Source organism: Zophobas morio, unplaced genomic scaffold (genome assembly GCF_036711695.1).
Source record: "Zophobas morio isolate AGI-343-1 ecotype UQ-CSIRO unplaced genomic scaffold, CSIRO_AGI_Zmor_V1 ptg000021l, whole genome shotgun sequence".
NCBI classification, from domain to species: domain Eukaryota; kingdom Metazoa; phylum Arthropoda; class Insecta; order Coleoptera; family Tenebrionidae; genus Zophobas; species Zophobas morio.
The window spans coordinates 11,453,101-11,468,015 of record NW_026972126.1 but is presented as its reverse complement, the minus strand read 5'-3'; the positions used below and the strand labels follow the sequence as shown (position 1 = coordinate 11,468,015).

General features: G+C 31.1%; 2 protein-coding genes across 5 annotated transcripts in view; one reads left to right on the top strand and one right to left on the bottom strand.

Moving 5' to 3' along the window:
• The window catches only part of LOC135133290 (putative polypeptide N-acetylgalactosaminyltransferase 9), a 220,373-nt gene that overhangs the window by 2,083 nt on the left and 203,375 nt on the right, over window positions 1–14,915 (bottom strand). The gene's annotated exons all lie outside the window — the stretch shown is intronic.
• LOC135133292 (angiopoietin-related protein 1-like) lies at window positions 4,644–5,932 on the top strand. The gene is made up of 4 exons (XM_064061648.1): window positions 4,644–4,782; window positions 4,831–5,320; window positions 5,375–5,605; window positions 5,664–5,932. Exons 1-4 carry the CDS (start codon window positions 4,705–4,707, stop codon window positions 5,843–5,845), a joined length of 981 nt encoding a protein of 326 aa, XP_063917718.1. The 5' UTR covers window positions 4,644–4,704; the 3' UTR covers window positions 5,846–5,932.

The following is a 14,915-nucleotide window of genomic DNA, read 5'->3' as shown; positions in this document are numbered from 1 at the left end:
ATTCTGGGGGGTCATGAATTTATTATTACAATACTTCCTTAGATTGCGCTCGAGAAGTAAAAAGAAAAACTGAAGCAGTATATCAGACGACAAAGAATTAGAAAATGAATCAAAAATATCTAATACATTTAGAAAGAAAATGACACTGAGAAGATAAGATGTTGGAAAAAGGTGAAAATAAAAAGGGATCTGTTTCAAGAATACGAGAGGTTTGAAAAGCGAGCAATCAAGATAGAAAAAAAAAATGACAAAGGGCACTATCGAAAAATTGAGCTTTCGAGAAGTTTTCTAAAAATCACCAAAAAAATTGTGAGATATAAATCTTGACGAGTCGATTCGAAAAACATAACCTGTTAGTGGTCCCAGACCAAAATTTTCGAAATATTCAGTTTCAAAATCTAATTTTTATGAAATCTCAATAGTGGCCACATTTTGGATACGCTAAAAAATGGCTGGAATTTTGGAAGAAATTCTTAAGTCGAAAATAACTTCTGCAAATCGAAATCAATAAAAAATTTGTTTTGGATAATTTTTGAAACAGCTCGGAAAAAGGTAAAAAATGTCGGAAAGTGGGAGTATCGAAAAATGAACTTTTAAAAAAGCTGTCTTGACGAGCTGGCTCAAAAAACATAGCGTGTCAACAATCTCAGAACAAAATTTTCGAAATATTCGGTTTCGAAGTCTAACTTAAAAATCTCAGTAATGGGCATATTTTATTCTGGCGATTCCAAAAATTTTCGAAGAAATTAAGTCGAAAATAACTTCTGCAAATCGAAAGCAACCAAAAATTTTCTTCGGATAATTTTCGAAACAACTCAGAAAAAGGTCAAAAATTTCTTAAAATGGGGAATCGAAAAATTGAGCTTTTGAAAAGTTGTCGAAAAATCCCCCAAAAATTTTGAAATATAGATCTCGACGAGCTGATTCGAAAAACATAGCGTGTTGGTGTTGATGATCCAAGACCAAGATTTTTTAAATATTCTGCTTCAAAGTCTAATTATTATTATTGTTAAAATCTCAATAATGGCCAAATTTGGGGGATTCTAAAAATGGTTGGAATTTTCGAAGAAATGAAATCGTAAATTATTTCCGCAGCAATTCAAAGTCAACCAAAATTCTCTTCGGGGTAATTTTCGGAAAAGCTCGGAACAAAGTAAAAAATTTCGTTAAAAGGGGAAAAATTAAGCTTTTGAAAATATCTAAAAATCCACAGAAAATTCTGAGGTATAGATCTTGACGAGCTGACGAAAATTTCCGAAATATTCGGTCACAAAGTTTAATTTTTATTAAATCTAAATTTTTGGCGATTCTAAAAAATGGTTGCAATTTTCGATGAATTTAAGTTCAAAATAACTTCTGCAAATTGAAATCAAGCGAAAATTCTTTCGCCAAACAACTCGGAAAAAAGTAAAAATGTGTTTGACAAGTTATTTAAAAATCTCCAAAAAATTCCGAAGTATATTAATAGCCTCAGAACAAAAATTTTCGAAATATTCGGTTTAAAAATCTAATTTTTATTAAAACTCAATAATAGCTACATTTTAGCTATTCTAAGGTGGTTGAACTTTTTCAAGAAGTTAAGTGGAAAATAACTTCGGGAAATCGAAATGAACCAAAAATTCTGTTTGGGTAATTTTTGAAACAGCTCGGAAAAAGGTCAAAAATTTCGTAAAAGTGGAGTATCGAAAAATTGAGTGCTTGAAAAATTCTGAGAAATAGATCTCGACAAGCTAATTCGAAAAACATAGTTTGTTACTATTAACAAACTATGTTTTTTAACTATAAAATTAATTTTGTTCTGAGGCTATCCTCAGAACAAAATTTCCGAAATATTCGGTCTGAGTCTAATTTTTATTAAATCTCAATTTTTTGGCGATTTTAAAAAATGGCTGGAATTTTCGAAGAATTAAAGTTCAAAATAACTTCTGCAAATCGAAATCAACCGAAAATTCTCTTTGGGAAATTTTCCAAACAACTCGGAAAAAAGTCAAAAATTTCCAAAATTTTGTTTTGAAAAATTAAGCGTTTGAAACGATGTTTCAAAATACACGAAAAATTCAGAGACAAGCTGATTCGAAAAACATACCTTGTTTTTAAAAGCCTCAGAACAAAAATTTTTGAAATATTCGGATTCAAAATGTAATTTTTGTTAAATCTAAATAATGGCTACGTTTTGGCTATCCTAAAACGGTTGAAATTTTCCAAGAAATTAAGTGGAAAATAACTTTGGGAAAGCGAAATGAATGTTTGGGTAATTTTCGAAAGGGCTGGGAAAAAAATAAAAAAATTTATAAGGACTATCGAAAAATTTAGCTTTTGGAAAAAATGTTTAAAAGTCCACAAAAAATTCGGAGATATAGATCTCGACAAGGTGATTCGAAAAACAGCTTGTTAATATTCTCAGACTAAAATGTTCGAAATATTCAGTTTCGGTTTCTAATTCTCGATAAACATTTTAGTAATGGGCATATTTCATTTTGGCGATTCAAAAAATGGTTGGAATTTTCGAAGAAATTAAGTCGCAAATAACTTCTGCAAATAGAAATCAATTAAAAAATTCTCTTCGGATAATTTTCGAAAACTCGGAAAAAGGTCAAAACTTTCGTTAAAAGGTGAGTATGGAAAAAGTGAGATTTTGAAAAGTTGTCTAAAAATCCACAAAAAATTCTGAGATATTGATCTCGATGAGCTGATTCGAAAAACAGCGTGTTTTAATGGTACCACACCAAAATTTTGGAAATATTCGGTTTCTAAATCGAATTTTCGTTCAAAATCCTAATTAATTAATATTTCGTGTTGGCGATTCTAAAAATGGGTGGAATTTTCGAATAAATGAAGCCAAAATTGTGTTCCGCAAATCGAAATGGATCAAAAATTTTCTTTGGATAATTTTTTCGGAAAAACTCGGGAAAAGGTAAAAATTTCGTAAGAGAAAAATTGAGCTTTGGGAAAAATTGCCTAAAAATCCACAAAAAATTCTGAGATATACTTCTCGACGAGCTGATTCGAAAAAAAAAACGCGTGTTTAATAATCCCAGACCAAAATTTTGAAAATATCCCACTTCAAAATCTAATTTTCAATAAAAATTCATTTTGGGTATTTTAAAAAATGCTTGGAATTTTCGGTGCAATTAAGCCGAAATTAACTTCCGTAAATCGGATTCAACCAAAAATTGTATTGTTGTATTGAAAAATTGAGCTTTTGAAACGTTTTCCAAAAATCCACAAAAAATTCTGAGATATAGATCTCGATGGGCTGATTCGAAATGATGGTTTCAGATCGAAAAGTGGTTGGAATTTTCGAATATATGACGCCGAAAATGACTTCCGCAAATCGAAATCGATCAAAAATTTTCTTTAGGTAATTTTCGAAAAAGCTCAGAAAAAGGTTAAACATTTTGTAAGAGAAAAATTGAGCTTTAGGAAAAATTGTCTAAAAATCCAGAAAAAGATCTGAGATATAGATCTCGACGAGCTGATTCGAAAAACATTAAGAGTCCCAGCCCAAAATTTTGAAAATATTCCACTTCAAAATCTAATTTTCGATAAAAATTGGTGATTCTAAAAAATGGTTGGGATTTTCGATGCAATTAAGCCGAAAATAATTTCCGTAAATTGGAATCACCCAAAAATTTTCCTTTGGTAATTTTCGAAAGAGCTTGAAAAAGAGTAAAAACTTTCGTTAAAAGGGGAGTGAAAAACTGCACCTTTTTTGTCTAAGAATCCTCAAAAAATTCTGAAGTATAGACCTTGACGAGTTGATTAAAAAAACACAGCGTGTTAATGGTTCCAGACCAAAATTTTGGAAATATTCGGTTTCGAAATCGAATTTTCGTTAAAATTCCCATTAATGGCGACTCTAAGAATAGTTGGAATTTTCGAATAAATAAAGCCGAAAATGACTTCCGCAAATCGGAATCGACCAAAAATTCTGTTTGGGTAATTTTCGAAAAAGTTCGGAAAAAGGCGAAAAATTTCATAAGAAAAAAATTCGGAAAAATTGTCTAAAAATCCATAAAAAAATCTAAGATATATACATATATCTCGACAAGCTGATTCGAAAAACATCGCGTGTTTGATAGTCCCAGACTAAAATTTTGAAAATATTCGACTTCAAAATCTAATTTTCAAAAAAAATTGGGATTTGATAAATAAGCTTGAAAAAACGTAAAAAATTTCGTTAAAAGGGCTTTTTGAAAAGTTGTCTAAAAATTCACAAAAAAATCTGTGATATAGACCTCGACGAGTTGATTCGAAAAACACAGCGTTTTAATGGTTCCAGACCAAAATTTTTGAAATATTCGGTTTCGGAATCGAATTTTCGTTAGAAATCCCAGTAATGGCCCATATTTCATTTCGCGATTCTAAAAGGGTTAAAAATTTCGTAAGAGGAAAATTGAGCATTTGGAAAAATTGTCTAAAAATCCACAAAAAATCCTGAGATATAGAGCTCGACGAGTTGATTCCAAAAACACAGCGTTTTATGACGAAAATTTTGGAAATATTCGATTTCAAAATATAATTAAAAAAAAATTGTTTCAGTATTTTCTTAAGAGTTTAGTTTTGCGTATGAAATCAGTAGAAAATGAACACAACCAACTTATTATTTCTTTCTCTTATCACAACTGACCTATAAATTCCACAAAATGTGTAATCGGTGACCAACATAAGTCGCCAATCAGTGGTTTATTGCTTAACAAGAAGATGATTCGCAAATCATTTTTCACTTTATGCTTATCATTAAATTTGATTTTATTTTCATCTGAAAACGATCAAGAAAAGGTAAGTAAACAGTGTTTTATGGACTAGTCTTTGCAATATCTTTTACAGTTTGACATTGTTTCTACAAGCCAGCGACCATCCAACTCCCTCAGTGTCGAACAAGCTCTAACCTCACAGATTGAAAATCTTAACACCAAACTCAAAGCTCTAGAAACAGAGCTAAAGCATCGTATAGAAGCTCTCGAATCCACAAACAATTTAACGTCAGAACAATTAACACACTGTCTGACGACTCTTGAATCAAAAAATGTACAAGCATATTGGCTTAAGCAACACCAACACCCTCCAACTAATTGTAGAGAAGTTAAAGACAGGGGTTACGATGTTTCCACCACTTACCTAATCAAACCAGACTTTGCCCCTAACGCCACAAAAGTTCTGTGCGATTTAGAAAAGAAAGGAGGTGGATGGACATATATTCTTAACAGATTTGATGGGTCACAAAGCTTTGATTTCGATTTAGAAGATTATAAAAAAGGTTTTGGTAAACTTTCGGGTGAGTTTTGGCTGGGTTTAGATAACGTTTATTATTTAACTGGTAAGACGTTAAACCAATTAATAATATAATGAGGAGTTAGAACTAATAATTCAGGTTATAAAATGAACGAGTTGCTGGTAGAACTAGTAGACTGGAACGACCAATCGGTGTACGCCTATTATGATCGTTTCAGGGTGGGTAGTGAAGATGAAGGTTATGTAATGACTGTGTCAGGGTATAACGGTACCGCTGGAGACTCTTTGTCTTATAGTAACAATATGAAATTTAGTACAAAGACGAAGGATTTTGATAAGTCATCCACGGCAAGTTGTGCTGAATATTTCGGTAGGTATTTCGGTTTACTTGTTGCCAGTTTTAATCAGAATGTGAAACAACATTGTAGATGCAAGTTGGTGGTATAACTATTGTATGAAAAGTCTTCTCACAGGAAAGTACTTGAAAGGAGAAGTTTCCCAAGAACACAAAGATAAAATTATGTTCTGGCAGACTTTTCGGGGGACAGCTTATAGTCTCAAGGAAGTTAGGATGATGGTTAGACCTAGAGTTAAATCAGATGGAAATTAATTGTCATTAAATTAATTTTATTTAATGTTAATTGTAGGTATGCAATATTTCGTGTTTTAAGTTTTAATAAAATTTTTGTTATTTTAACGAGAGCGAGGAAACATCTGATTACACAGCGTTGTTTGTTGCTCCCAATCAGGACATATTCTATAACCTAAACGTGGAAAGTCTGTTAGATCGCAAAACGTTAAACTCTCTTCGAATTTCTGGTCGACGACATGCCATTAGTGTTTTTCGACCCGACAAAAATATTTTCATTATGTTACAGTGCGTACAAGAAGCTAACCTGTTTTTGACGTATCCACAACCCCATCGTCCCCTAACGACAGGCTAATAAACCTTGTTACGGCGCTATAACGTAACAAAGCAAAAGCGTGTTTTGTTTTCGTAATAACTGACATTCCAATTTCCTAAAAAAATCCAGGGGGAGTCGTCGTTTTTATCCTCTTAATAATTCTGTATAAGCTCGGTTTTGTGCACCGGAGACGCGAAGCGACGTGTCAGCGTCGCGACGTCATCTCCACGTGTTTTGTGTATGAAACTAATTACACATCGCTAATAAGAAACGTGCTTCGTGCCGGAACACGGTTCCGTTCTACCTTAGCTCGCTCTGGATAAGATCTTTCCGTTTCGCTTGCTGTTTTTACGCTCACCTTATTGCGATCGTAAATTCTTCCTCTAGTCAGACACACATACAAACTTTGTCGCCTTTTATCGAAATTACGAACGAACCAACAAGGCGACACCTGTTGGATCGTGTCGGGGAAACTAAAGATGCATGTGTCAGGTTTTGTAGTGCTGTTAAGGAGATGTTATTGGACGGCGATGAAAGGGAGGATTTCCGGGTAATACGATGAAGAAGAATATCGTGATGTGTGATGTGTTCTAAATTCAAGCTGGGACGTAAGGGATTAAATTTCTTTCTGCTGCGAAAACTATTCTTGGCGAGTGCCAAGTTGAAGAATACGTAACAAGGGTTATCTATTTCTCTATTTCGTAACCGACATTGTTTCACTATTTCAACGTAAATGGTAGGTAATTTATACTATTGATTCGTTTGTTTGTTCAGGAATCAACTTTGCATTTTAAATTTTAAGTAAAATAAGTGCTTACTGTCAAGCTTGAATAGGACTTGTCAGGCACAAATTACGGTTTTTGAGGCACTGTTTGACTAAGAAAAACAAATTACCTTTAAAACAGTACAATTTGCGTTGTAATATTTCATTTTCAATACGTGAAACTAAAAGTAATTTTTATGTGGTAATTTTCAGCTAGATGATTGCAGTTAATTTATCCACAATTATAATTATTAATAATCAGTCAATAAAAAGAAAAAAATGGTCCAAATTTATTTAGACAGAATTTTCCTTCCCTGACATATATGCGAAAAAATACAGATTTTTCGCAAAAATGATAAAATTTAGTTTTGCGAATTTAATTATTTTATGATAACCCCTATAAGTTAAGATATAGATATGTGTGCACTGTTAAAACATAGGTAACAATATTCCTAACAAGCATATATATTTGACGACAATCGGTCCAGTAGTTTTGGAGATAAAATAAAAATTGGCACAGACAGACAAACGGAAATTTTGCGTACTCAGACGGTCATGAAATGTCGAGAAAACATGAAAGTAGCTCTTTACAATACTTCCTTAGCATAGGCTAAGTTGGACACACAATAAAATTTAAATAAAACTTTCATATTTTTAAATTAATCTTTATCAGATAAAATTTAACTCAGGTTTGCCAATTTTTTTCATTTTGGTTAAGAATAAAGACTATTTAAGATATATTTATAATACAAATTTTTTGTTGATAAAAATAGTGACTCTATAACACCGAACAGTGTTAGACAAAGAAACTAAATGACCATTTCTAAGACACTATTTTTGTTTATACAGGGTGAATCAATAAAAGCGCGCTCGTCAATATCTCAATAATTATTTAGTGTAGTGTTTTATGTGGAGACAACGAGATGTGAGTATTTGAAAATTTTAACGTTTTAGATTTTTTATAAACACTCTCTATCCTAAGAGTTAATTTAATTGAAATTGCAGGAAAAGATGTACTTTGTTTATTTATCAAAAAAAAAAATATGGACCTCTACACTGTTAAAAAATTCCAGATAATTGGAATAAATTTCGAACGTCGCAACGAAATTTGAAAAATGAGATATATTTGCTATGCTTAAGAAGACACTATTTAGAGCATATAAAAATATACAGGCTGAGTCACCAAGCGAGCGATCTTAGGTATCGTAAGTTTTTTATATAGAATACCTTATATCACATGTTCTCTTCCTAGTCTTTAAAACGGTAAATTATTTTTGAAATTCCGATGCGATGTTGCCACGTTCTTCCAATTTTCCTGAAATTTTGCAGCTATGTAACGATTCACAAAAAAAATAGCAATAGGGTTATTTTTAAAATCTGTTACAGTATTTCATGGAGAGATAAATAAAACTATGCATTTTGTTGAATATTTTTTAGATATAAGTTGATAGTTTCTTCAATTTTTGACCTTTTTAAGATACACACCACAACCACAAGATGCACTATTAAAATAGGATGTTCCATTTGATAATAAATAAATAAATAAATAAAATATGGATATTTGAAAACTGCAATTTTTGGAATTTTTCATAAAGCTTCTATAATAAAAATGAATTTAATTGACGGAATTTCACAAGTAATAATATATAGGTTCCTGCATAAAAAAGTTGTAACTTTCGTCTTAATTTTTATATCTCTAATAAATAATGAGATATCAAAGAACGCGCGCCTAGTGACTCACCCTGTATATAGCGGGTTCTATTAAAAAAAACAAGTTAAACTTATTTCATAATTTCGACTGATGACGTCAAGTTTTCTGAAGGGGATTAATAATTTTTTTTCAGGTTCTTGAATTCCTGAATAAACACTAGTGGTTTGATTGATATTTTCGAATCTTTACCAAGTTTTTTAAGAATTATGATTACAGTCTACAACGAGGGCACTCGAAGTATGTAAAAATATATAGGGTCTTGCATTAAAAAAAAAAGCTCTATAGTTGAAAATAATTTTAGTGTTTGCTAAAGAACTATATATAAGTTTCGTCTTAACTTCTTTCTCTCTGTTTCATTATTAGCTAGTACTTGCTAAGATAAGACTGATTTTGGCAGATGACATACCTTCCAAGAAAATATAGGGCGGGCGGGTGGGGCTAATATTTGCTAAGATAAGACTGAATTTGGCAAAATGGTATACTTTCTAAGAAAATAGAGGGTGGGCGGGTGGGGTCAGTATTTAATAAGATAAGACTGATTTTGGGAAATGACATTTTCTCAAAGAAAATGAAGAGTGGGTGGGCGGGGCTAGCACTAGCTAAGGTAAGACTGATTTTGCCAAATGACATACTCTCTAAGAAAATAAAAGGCGGGTGGGCGGGGCTAGTACTTGCCAAGATAAGACTGATTTTAGCAAATGACCTACTCCCTAAGAAAATAAAAGGCGAGTGAGCATGGCTACTACCTGTTAAGATAAGATTGATTTTGAAAATGACCTACTTTCTAATAAAATAAAGGGTGGGTGGGCGGGGCTAGTACTTGCCAAGATAAGCTTGAAAAATTTTGACTGATATTTTAAGATCTTTACGAAGTTTTTTGGTAACCATGATTATAAAGTCTACAACGAGGGTAATTGGAGTATGTAAAATATATAGGATCTTCGATTAAAAAAAAAGTTGTATGTTACAGATCGAGAAAGAACAAGTCTATAGTTGAAAATAATTTTAGGATACGCTAAACTTCTTTGTCTCTTTAATTATTACCGAAATATCGAAGAACGGGTGCTTAGTGACTCACCTTGTATATAGCGGTCCTATCAAAAAGAAAAATCAAATTACAGTTGTGTCTCAAAAATAGAATACAGTAGAGCCCGAAATTACTTTAGTTTATGCACTTTTTTTTGTAAAGATTTATTTCGTAATTTCAACTGATGACGTTGATGACTTTTCCGAAGAGGATGGATAATTTTTTTCTGGTTTTTAATACTTGATAAGATAAGACTGAATTTGGCAAAATGGCATACTTTCTAAGAAAATAGAGGGTAGGCGGGCGGGGCTAGTATTTGATACGATAAAACTGATTTTGAAAAATGACCTACTCCCTAAGAAAATAAAAGGCGAGTGAGCATGGTTACTACCTGTTAAGATAAGATTGACTTTGAAAGTCTCTAAGAAAATAAAGGGTGGGTGGGCGGGGCTAGTATTTGTCAAGATAAGACTGATAAATTTTGCTTGATATTTTAAGATCTTTACGAAGTTTTTTTGGAACCATGATTATAAAGTCTACAACGAGGGCAAAACGTAAAAATATATAGGGTCTTCCATTAAAAAAAAGAAAAGTTGTATGTTGTGGATCAAGAAAGAACAACTCCATAGATGAAAGTTACATCGAAGACATTGACATTTTAGATACTCTTTTTAGAACTATATTTCGAGATGACATTATTAATCTATTGGAAGAACCGAACAGAGAAATTTTGATTGATATTTTTGGATCTTTAAGAAGATTTCAGAGAACCATAAATCTCAATTTTTCAATACCCCCTATATGAATTTTTGGCCTTTCTTCGAGATTTCGAAATGTTTAAAAAATGTTATTTTCAAACCTAATTTTTTGAAAATATTGTTCGGGGATCATTAACACTTTATGTTTTCTAGTCACCTAATTTATATCCTAGAATTTTTTGAGAATTTTTAGGCAATTTTTCAAGAATCTCAAGTTTTCAAGATACATATTAATACATATTTTGTAAAATTCGGTTGTTAATTGTTCAAGTTTTCCACATTCATTTGGGTTAGGAAAAGTGAAATTTTTCCTAACTAGAGCGGAAAAATAAAACAAAACAATATCAAATACCAGTTCTCAAATTCCTTGTACGCCTTTTTATATATTTTTTTTGATTTCTCGGCCAATAGTGAATTACGTGCCAGTGTGGCTGACTCTTCAACATCAAAAGATACTGATGAAACATCATCTTCCAACATTTTTACCCCAAGAAACACCCAAAACACTTCAAACGTTGAAAAATTGCAAAATGTTGCGTTGTTTGTTTGTATTTTCCATGACAACAAATTTATTGCATTAAAAGGGACTTGATACTTCATTATTCAATTAAATTTATAATGAAGAGTTTTTTTACCTAATTTTACAATATCTTGTGTGCAATTTGATAGGAAAAGTGTCTTTCCACATTCACGACATGTTTTTGATCTTGACTTCGTCTCGATCAAAAATCTCATGTCTAGAATGTGGAAAAATGTCACTTTTCCTATCTTATTGCACAAATAGCTATTTTGACCTTCTTTTGAGCTTTAGAGGTATTAGAAAAAATATTTTGAAAAAGAATTTTTTCAAAATCGTACTCATGACCCTTTATATTTTTCGCATAAACTCGTCAGATCTATGTATATCCCAGAATTTTTTGAGGATACTTGGACAACTTTCCAAAAATTTCAATTTTTCAATACCCCCTTTATGAGTTTTTGAAACCTTTTTTCCAGATTTCGAAATGTTTAAAAAATGTAACTTTCAAACCGAATTTTTTGAAAATGTTCTTCGGAGACCATTAACACTTTATGTTTTCGAGTCATCTAATTTTTATCCTAGAATTTTTTGAGGATGTTTAGGCAATTTTTCAATAATATCAAGTTTTCAAGATACGTACTAATAAACATTTTTTGACCTTCTTTTTACTTTAGAGGTATTAAAAAAATATTTTGAAACCGAATTTTTCCAAAATCGTGTTCGGGGACCATTGACACTTTTTCAAATTAGCCTGTTGAGATGTATCCTCCCAGAATTTTTTGAGGATTTTTAGTCAACGTAGCAAAATCTCCAATTTTTAATATTTCAGTATAAAGTTTTACTTTTTTTCAAGTTTTGAAGATACGTAGAAAAAATAATTTTCAAACCGAATTTTTTCAAAATCGTCTTCGGGACTCATGACCCTTTATATTTTTCGCATCAGCTCGTCACATCCATGTCTATCCCAGAATTTTTTTAAGATATTTAGACAACTTTCCAAAAATTTCAATTTTTCAATACCCCCTATTTGAATTTTTGACCTTTCTTCAGATTTCGAAATGTTTAAAAAAATGTCATTTTTTGAAAATTTTGTTCGGGGACCCTTAACACTTTATGTTTTCGAGTCAGTTAATTTGTATCCTAGAATTTTCTGAGAATTTTTAGTTCATTTTTCAAGAATCTCAAGTTTTCAAGATACATATTAATATAATTTTTTTGACTTTCTTTTGAGCTTTAGAGGTATTAAAAAAATAATTTGAAACCGAATTTTTTCAAAATCGTGTTCGAACGTATATTGTTGTTGAGATGTATATCCCAGAATTGTTTGAGGATTTTTAGTCAATGTAGCAAAATCTTAAATTTTCAATATTTCAATATAATTTTTAAAAAGCAATTTTTTCAAAATTGCATTCGGGACTCATGACCCTTTATATTTTTCGCATCAACTCGTCAGATCTATATATATCTCAGTATGTTTTGAGGATACTTAGACAACTTTCAAAAAATTTCAATTTTTCAATACCCCCTTTATGAATTTTTGACCATTCTTCGAGATTTCGAAATGTTTAAAAAATGTAATTTTCAAACCGAATTTTTTGAGAATTTTTAGTCAATTTTTCAAGAATCTCAAGTTTTCAAGATATATATTAATAAACATTTTTTGACCTTCTTTTACTTTAGAGGTATTAAAAAAATATTTTGAAACCGAATGTTTCCAAAATCGTGTTCGGGGACCATTGGCACTTTTTCAAATTAGTTCGTTGAGATGTATATCCCAGAATTTTTTGAGGATTTTTAGTCAACGTAGCAAAATCTCCAATTTTTCGAGTTTTGAAGATATGTAGAAAAATTAATTTTCAAACCGAATTTTTTCAAAATCGTCTTCGGGGCTCATGACCCCTATTTTTTTTTGAGGATATTTAGACAACTTTCCAAAAATTTCAATTTTTCAATAGCCCCTGTATGAATTTTTGACTTTTCTCCAGATTTCGAAATGTTTAAAAAAATGTCAGTTTTTGAAAATTTTGTTCGGGGACCATTAACACTTTATGTTTTCGAGTCAGTTAATTTATATCCTAGAATTTTTGAGAATTTTTAAGCAATCTCAAGTTTTCAAGATACATGGTAATACACATTTTTTGACCTTCTTTAGAGATTTGGGGGTATTAAAAAAAATTTGAAACCGAATTTTTCCAAAATCGTGTTCGGACTCTATTGACACTTTTTCGAATTAGCTCATTGAGATGTATATCCCAGAGTTTTTTGAAGACATTAAGAAAACTTTCCAAAAATCCTATATGAATTTTTGGCCTTTGTTGGAGATTTCGAGATAGTTAAAAAATGTCATTTTCCAACCGAATTTTTCGAAAATCGAAAACAATTGTAGTGTGTGATATAGAACGATATAACTTTCATATTAACTTCTTTCTCTGTATTTAATTTTTATTAACGACTAATGAGATATCGAAGAACGGGTGCTTAGTGACCCACCCTGTATATAGCGGATCCTATTAAAAAGAAAACCAAGTTAAAGTTATGTTCCAAAAATAGAATATATTTGAGCTCAAAATAATTTTAGCTTACGATATTTTTTTAAAGATTTATTTTATAATTTTGACAGATGACGTCAATAATTTTCCGAAGAGGATGAACACATTTTTTTCAGGCTGTTGAAGTCCTGAACAAACATTAGTGGTTCATAAACGCTTCAGAGAAATTGTTGAAAATAACACTATGCAACAAATTAAAAAAAAATAAAATTCACAGAATGCACAGTATGTAGTTAAAATTTCTTACCTCAAACTCAATTGAGGATTATACTTGAAAGAATCGTATCACATCAGGTTTCAAAATGAAAGGCGTTTATTGAATTTTTTGAAATCATACAAAATTAATAAAACAAAACTTTATTTTTCATTAAAAAAGGTCTTTTTTTTCGAACGATTGACATTCCTATTGTAGCCAGATCTCGCAGTATCCCTCTGAAGACACCAACAGAAGTCTGCAAGCATGGGTGGATACATAAAAGCGATATTTTTACGATTAAATGCAATCAAGTGTCCAAAAAGTACGAAAAACAAAATACCCGTTATCTATATTTTGTGATGTGATATGAGGATAAAACATTTTTTTCTTTAGTATATGGAGTATAGCTACCCAACCTATCACATCAGGTTTCAAAATGGAAAGTGTTTATTGAATTTTTTGAAATCATACAAAATTAATAAAACAATACTTCATTTGTCATTGAAAAAGGTATTTTTTTTCGAACGATTGGCATTCCTATTGTAGCCAGATCTCGCAGTATCCCTCTGAAGACACCAACAGAAGTCTGCAAACATGGGTGGGTACATAAAAGCGATATTTTTACGATTAAATGCAATCAAGTGTCCCATTAAGTAAGAAAAACAAAACACCCGTTATCTATGTTTTGTGATGTGATATGACTATAAGACATTTTTTTCTTTAGTATATGGAGCATACCCAACCTCAAACACTATCTGAACTTTCTGTGAATTTTTTAGTGTTGCATAGTGTAATTTTAGTGTATGCTAAAGAACTGTATAATTTTCATTTTGGAATTTATTTGTTGTTTTATACTCTTTTAGCTCCTTTGCCTATGATGGTTTCTTTATTTTTTTGTTAAGAATGTTGTTGAACGTTTTTTCTCTCTCTAATAAAATTAATGAGTTATCGAAGGACGGGCGCTTAGTGACTCATCCTGTATATAATAGGTTCAAAAAGAAAACCAAATTAAAGTTGTGTCTCAGAAACAAAATATTGTAGAGATCTAAATAACTTTAGCATATGCTATTTTTTGTAAAGTTTTATTTTTAATTATTAATCAAAATTTATTATTTGTTATTTTGAAATTTTTAACGAATAGAAAAATTATAAATAAACTGAAAATGTGCCAAAAAGTGTCGAAAATTGTACATCCGTATATAAGTGAACAAAATGGAGGACCTACGCTCCAATCAATGTCCCGAAAAGTAT

Bases quoted from the DNA above. Each gene is read 5' to 3' on its own strand.
- LOC135133292 (XM_064061648.1), top strand. From the start codon at position 4,705: ATGATTCGCAAATCATTTTTCACTTTATGCTTATCATTAAATTTGATT. The intron at 4,783-4,830 runs GTAAGTAAACAG...TATCTTTTACAG, and splicing joins CTGAAAACGATCAAGAAAAG to TTTGACATTGTTTCTACAAG. The intron at 5,606-5,663 runs GTAGGTATTTCG...ACAACATTGTAG, and splicing joins AAGTTGTGCTGAATATTTCG to ATGCAAGTTGGTGGTATAAC.